Here is a 7,279-nt window from a genome sequence, read left to right as displayed (position 1 = left end):
CATAAGAACACAATGGCAACCATGTCAGACCACCAGAAAGCCATAGTAACTACAACAGAACAACCACAGCAACCACATCAGAACACCAGAAAACCATAGCAACAACAGAAAACTATAGCAACATCAGAACACCAGAAAACCATAACAACATCAAAACACCAGAAAGCCATAGTAACTACAACAGAACACCACAGCAACCACATCAGAACACCAGAAAACTATAACAACATCAGAACACCAGAAAACCATAGCAACAACAGAAAACCATAGCAATGTGTTAGAAATGTTAGAAAACGTCTCGGGTTACGCATGTAACCATGGTTCCCCGAGAGGGAACAAGATGCCATATTGGGGAATATCTAAAAGAGCATTAAGATATCTTTAATACTTCTTGAGTAACAGGCATGCAAACATTGGAGAGAAAAAAAAAACTTGAAAAGTGCTCTTTCTCCATTTTTGAATGGTCACCATTGGCACATAATGCAACAAAGATAGCTAAAGTCAACATATTTTACTAACAGACCTACTAAGCTCTGTGTAAAAATAACATTGTGATGCTGCCATCTTTCTTAAGACATTTTTAACCCCCTGCAATTTGGCTCTGAATCTCAGGTGAAAACTTCTCGAGTTACACATGTATCCATGGTTCCGTGAGAGAGAACGAGATGCTAGGGGGCACATTGAAATCCAAAATCCAACCATGCCGAGCCGAGGCGCATGCCTGTCCACATGGTGGGGGAGCACCAAGGAAACATACACCACACGGGCCGCTCACACAACTTGGTAGAAATGGGGAACCCAATTAGATGAAGAGGAACATCCTACCCAAGTTAAGAGCACAGCTATCCTCAGATAGCTATGTCCTAAAGGTCTTATGAAGGCTTTTAGACCAGAATAACCATACACAGCTAGCCTAGATAGTCAGGCAAAACCTTCCTGCAAAGCTGCCTAGACCACAGAGAGTGGGCTATCTACTTATAACCCTAGCAGGGGAGATAGCACTGTCTAGGCAACAAGGGCTCAAGGAGACCACTACTTCAAACCCTAAGCAGGGGAGCAATCACTGAGCTAGCACATAGTTACCCACAGATAGCTAGAATATAACCACCCTCAGATGGCTATACTAAGGAGGCCCCCAATCCGGGCCATCAGTAAATGATTCGCTAAGAGCGAACACTTAAACATCATCAGTCCGAAATCAAAGCCTGATGTAAGCTGTGGCCAAAAACACTAGAGGGCTGGACACAGCTATCCTCGAATAGCAGTTCCCTCATATAAGGCTGAAGACAGGACAAAGACTTCGGCACTTACTTGAAAGAGCTTGTGCCAAGGGGAACCCATGCCAGGCTAGATCATAGCTGCCCTCAGACCTATGCTCAGCTTGAGCTGGAGCATAACCATCTGCAGACAGCTATACTTAAAACCCTGAAGAGGGGGAGCAGTGTACTCAGCCCAAACCCACTAGAAGGGATTCAGAGGGACCGCCCACTTAAAAATACCCAGAAGCCTGGGGAGGCAGCCCACTCCTAAACCCATCTGGCTTAGGAGTAGGAACATTCCCCATAACCACTCTAGGTGCTGAAAACACTCTGGGAAAGAAACGCTTCATCCTGCATCCCTCGGGAATAGGAGCAATCACGAGCGCAGCCTAGACATCATGACTCACACACAATGAGTGCGTAACTCTGAACGCGTGTGCTCTTCGTCGAGACAAACGCGAAAGCAGAATATGCCCTCAAGTGTTAGAATCAAAACACGGAGGCACACATTCCCTCAGGCGCTGCTCGACTCAGGCGCTATACACGGGATCGATAACCCAAAAGAACATCTTAACCCCGCGAGTCCCGCGATCCAAGGCTTCACCATGCCTCGGCAGTAGCAGGACCCGAACTGTGAGACACAAACGCTTGCTACTCATCACTCGAGAAGAGGGACAAACGCGAACGGAGCTTCTCATTGGAGACACTCACAATGAGCGTGTTCGGAGACCTCGAGCACCGAACGCCAAGCTCCTGACCAAGACACACAACGCATAGATTGTGTGTCCTAAGCCGCGAATCCCGCGATCCGAGTCCTCACCGTGCCTCGGCAACAGCGGGACCCGAACCGCGAGATGCAAACGCTTGTCACTCATCACCCGAGAACGCATAGATCCTGTGTGTCCTCAAGTGTCAGAAACCTCGGGCATGGAGGCACACACTCTCTACAACGCTCACCCGCCTTGGTCTATCACACGCACTTCAAACAGATGGCTCCTGAAGACAGCAAAGAGGATGACATATTCAGCAGGTGCCCTTTTATACTTCCTATGACGTCATGGGTCAGGTGGACCAATAGATTGACGTTGTTTCACACGTGCTTCAGACACCGGTCATGCAGGCTGCATTCCCCAATGTACACCGTAGGGGGCATAGCGTGGAGTTCTCTAGAAGTGTAATTGCCATTTTGACCCCCCTCTACAAAATAGTGGATTACTTAGTAAATATTCATCCCTGAAATTTAATATTTGGGCTATCATCACTATGCATGTTTATCTTTCTTCAGAAAAAATATTAGCAAAATCAAAAATTTGAGCCGGGGAAATTTCTGAAATTTGTTTGATTTGACACGGAATGACCCTGTTATCTTTTTTACTGTTACTTTAATAAATTGCCATGGCAGCACCGGTCAAGATATCCAAATTCCGCTCGCAATTTAGCATCGTCAGTATCTTGGCATCATGTTGACAAAGTTTGGTGTGAATTGCTTGATTTCCTTGGAAGAAATATTCAAAATTCCACAGCCTGATTTTTCCAAAAATCCACATTCAAACCAAAATAACCGATTTCCTGTTGGTCGTAGCTAATGGCTGTAAATTAGAAAGTTGTCCGGCCTTATGAGAATAATATATGTACAGATTTTGGTGACAGTAGCAAAAACTAACCCCCCAACTTTTGTCAAAAGGTGTCACTATAGAGCGCCTGCTCCATGCCCGTTTATGAGCTTTTGCCAGTGTCTAACTATCATCAATACTGATGTGTGTGTTGAGTTTCATGAAATTCTAAGCATGTTAAGTGCCTCAAAATCACTGGAAAAGAATATTCAAGTTTGACAGGTTGCCATGGCAACAGTATTTTAGATATCAAGAATCCCTTCACAGTTTTACATCAGCTGTGTTTTGACATTATTTTGACAAATATAAGTTTGAAGCAAATCAAATAAAAATAAGAGGCTGATTTCAAAGCATTTTGAAAATGACACACTTCCTGCTGCCAGTTGGTGGCGCTATAACTTTGACTCCTAAAAGTCACATCTATGTGATCAGCATCACAGAACGAACAATCTGCTGAAGTTTCATCAAAATCAGACAATGTGTGCAACAGTTATTAGACACTTCCTGTTTTTCATTTCTCGCCATAAATTTGTCTCTTCACCATGGCCAAACCGTTCGAGATATCAAAAATCCCTTGGCAATTTAGCATTCCCAATGTCTTGAGGTCATGCTGACCGAGTTTGGTGGAAATCTTACGAGAAGTATATCAAATTCCAGAGCATGCACTTTTTACACAGCCCTGAATAGCCATATATATATTTTACGTGTTTTATAGTACAGTAACCTCTTAAATATAAAACAATCAGGGAAAATGGATTTCTCAGTTGAGCTCTTAATTACCATGCAAAACGAAATAAGAGCTTATTTTTTGTCACCCAGTAAACTTAAATGTTTAAAAAAACATGCTATATAGACAAACATGTTTGTTCATATCTGTGCATTCAGGCATATTCAAGATCCAGCCAGTCAGAGATTGACATGGAACAAGCCACCCAAAAGTGTCCTTATTATAAAGAAAATCAGAGACACCAGTCTGCTACAGCCTTTCAAAGAACTCTGCATTTTTCTGACACAGGTGAGCTCACCACAAAATATTACACAAGAACAAAGAAATGCAGATGTGGTCATTAAGAATGTGTGTCAAAGGTAAAATGATCCGAAGATCAGGACCACCTGGCATGCTTTGGCACAGGAATGTTTATTCTTAGTCATGTCATGTACTGAAGCTGATGATCTATTGGTCAGCAAATGTGTAAACCTCAGAACTGTAAACCTGTAAACCTTGCATTTCAACAAACATCAGGGTACATTAAATGTTGGCAAACTATATTAAGTTCATTATTTGGTATACTGTACAAATGCCAAATTCAGTCAGTAATGGTATTTTTACATGTGTAAATTGATAGATCAATGTAGTGCTTAGATTTATTATTTGCTCCACTTTTGTAATGAGTTGTTATCTTGTCAGATTTACACTGCTCCCAGTTTAGTTTTTTGTCTTTGTTCTTTTCTTACCATGGTTTTTTTATTTGCCCTCATGTGTCACACCTGTGTTTAGTTAATTAACTTGTTTAGTCTCTTGTATTTCTCTCTTTATATATAGCCCTCTTTTGAGTTGTTCTTGGTCCAATATTGTTTTTACAAAGTGGTTGTTGAAGACTCGTTAGCACCCACAGACAGTGGTGGAAAGAGTACTGAAAATTTGTACTTAAGTACAAGTACTGCTACATTGATGAAATAATACTCAATTACAAGTAAAAGTACTGGTGCTAAAACAGTACTTAAGTTGAAAGTACAAAGTACTCTTCTCAAAAACTACTCCGAGTACTAGTTACTAGTTACTTTTTAGTCAGCGATATTTAATGAATCACCAATAAATATTATATAAGATCTATGTAGAAAATAGCTACTTTCAACAAAACACACTTTTATCTTATTGAAGTACATTTGTGAATTAGTGATCCCGATACTGGAATTTCTAACTTAAATACAATACCTTGAAAAATATCAATATAAAAGCCAATATGAACCGGAAGTTGCAACTGACTTCAGTGTTGTGACATATTTCAAAGTGAAATGGAATAATTTTATTTTGGCTTTTATTTACATACAAAGATTGAGCAATTACCATTACAATAATCTCAAATAAATGTTTGCTTATTCTGTGCATTTGTGTCTTTACAATAGAGTAACGTTTTTGCAATAGCTTACAGCACAATGGAGGCTTGATTTCAAACTGAATTGAATTTACAAAAACGACAACAGTCAGAGTAAACAGTCAGTAATAAAACAGTAAATAAAACAAATGACCTCAATTCAGTTGAGGTATTTAAAATATGACACTGAATTTTTGTATGCAGTGTTTTAAGAGCCATATAAATGGAACATCAGATGGCTTTGACCTGTAATGTCTGTACAATGTAGTGATGCAGTTAGACTAGGATATTTATATGAACAAATCATATAAATACCCCATTCCGAAACATTTACTGTACAGTGCATCCGGAAAGTATTCACAGTGCTTCACTTTTTCCACATTTTGTTATGTTACAGCCTTATTCCAAAAGGGATTAAATTCATTATTTTCCTCAAAATTCTACAAACAATACCCCACAATGACAACGTGAAAGAAGTTTATTTGAAATCTTTGCAAATGTATTAACTATAAAAAACAGGGGGGGGGAAATCACATGTACATAAGTACTCACAGCCTTTGCCATGACACTCAAAATTGAGCTCAGGTGCATCCTGTTTCTACTGATCATCCTTGAGATGTTTCTACAACTTGATTGGAGGTAAATTCAGTTGATTGGACATGATTTGGAAAGGCACACACCTGTCTATATAAAGTCCCAGAGTTAACAGTGCATGTCAGAGCACAAACCAAGTCATGAAGTCCAAGGAATTGTCTGTAGACCTCAGAGACAGGATTGTATCGAGGCACAGATCTTGGGAAGGATACAGAATAATTTCTGCAGCATTGAAGGTCCCAATGAGCACAGTGGCCTCCATCATCTGTAAATGGAAGAAGTTTGGAACCACCAGGACTCTTCCTAGAGTGGGCCGCCCGGCCAAACTGAGCGATCCAAGGAGAATTAGGGCCTTAGTCAGGGAGGTGACCAAGAACCCAATGGTCACTCTGACAGAGCTCCAGCATTTCTCTGTGGAGAGAGGAGAACCTTCCAGAAAAAAAAACTATCTCTGCAGCACTCCACCAATCAGGCCTGTATGGTAGAGTGGCCAGACGGAAGCCACTCCTCAGTAAAAGGCGCATGACAACCCTCCTATCTTGCCAAAAGGCACCTGAAGGATGCTCAGACTTGATGAAACAAAGATTGAGCTCTTTGGCCTGAATGGCAAGCGTCATGTCTGGAGGAAACCAGGCACCGCTCATCACCTGGCCAATACCATCCCTACAGTGAAGCATGGTGGTGGCAGCATCATGCTGTGGGATGTTTTTCAACAGCAGGGACTGGGAGACTAGTCAGGATCAAGGGAAAGATGAATGCAGCAATGTACAGAGACATCCTTGATGAAAACCTGCTCCGTTTCATCTTCCAAGAGGACAATGACCCTAAGCACACAGCCAAGATAACAAAGGAGTGGCTATGGGACAACTCTGTGAATGTCCTTAAGTGGCCCATGCCAGAGCCCAGACTTGAACCTTATTGAACATCTCTGGAGAGATCTGAAAATGACAGGTTGGATAGGACACTCCCCATCCAACCTGATGGAGCTTGAGAGGTCCTGCAAAGAAGAATGGGAGAAACTGCCCAAAAATAGTTGTGCCAAGCTTGTAGCATACTCAAAAAGACTTGAGGCTGTAATTGGTGCCAAATAGGGTTGGGTATCGTTTGAATTTGATCAATTCCAATTCTGCTTATCTATTCCGATTCTTTTCGATTCCCAGTTTCATTCCAATGTGTTTAAATAATGATATCAAGCATTTATCCTGTGTCTCTTTTTTGCAAACCATTTATTGGAGCTGAATACCATGAACAAAAATCAACAGGCTACATAAAAACTGGACTCTTTAAGAGCTGTTTGTGTGCAAAAATAGAACTGCATGATTCTGGATAAATGTAGGGGTTTTTTTTCGTTTTTTTTCCCCAATGGAAGTTCTCTCATGATTCTGAAGAAAAAACATTAGACAACTAAACAAAATCACATGTAATTTATGAATAATTGATTCAATGAATCACTCAAGATGTACTTGTTTCATTACTGGATGAATCAGCGTTCTTGAACGAATCTCTTGTATGATTCAAAGACGAATACATTTTAACAGCCCCTTTTCGCCACCTACTGGCGTAACAATGTAATCGACAAATCTTCATTTGAAGTGTCAAATTACTTTCAAAAGGTGATTTACTCTATTTTAACCACTACCTTACGCATCGTACACACAGTTTATATCTGAATTATAAACTTTTATCCCAGTACTTCTGTGATTTGAATGTTTGTAAC

At 40.8% G+C, this 7,279-nt stretch overlaps 1 protein-coding gene across 1 annotated transcript in view; it reads left to right on the top strand.

The window, feature by feature from the left end:
* The window catches only part of LOC107690718 (NAD kinase-like), a 73,536-nt gene that overhangs the window by 20,897 nt on the left and 45,360 nt on the right, over window positions 1-7,279 (top strand). Inside the window, exon 4 of the mRNA XM_016489124.1 lies at window positions 3,758-3,887. Within this exon, the coding sequence (XP_016344610.1) occupies window positions 3,758-3,887 (130 nt within the window). The remainder of the gene's footprint in view (window positions 1-3,757; window positions 3,888-7,279) is intronic.

Source organism: Sinocyclocheilus anshuiensis, unplaced genomic scaffold (genome assembly GCF_001515605.1).
Source record: "Sinocyclocheilus anshuiensis isolate Anshui unplaced genomic scaffold, SAMN03320099.WGS_v1.1 scaffold2751, whole genome shotgun sequence".
In the NCBI taxonomy this organism is placed as follows: Eukaryota; Metazoa; Chordata; class Actinopteri; order Cypriniformes; family Cyprinidae; genus Sinocyclocheilus; species Sinocyclocheilus anshuiensis.
Note: the sequence above shows the minus strand (reverse complement) of the source record. Positions and strands in the feature narration are given on the sequence as shown.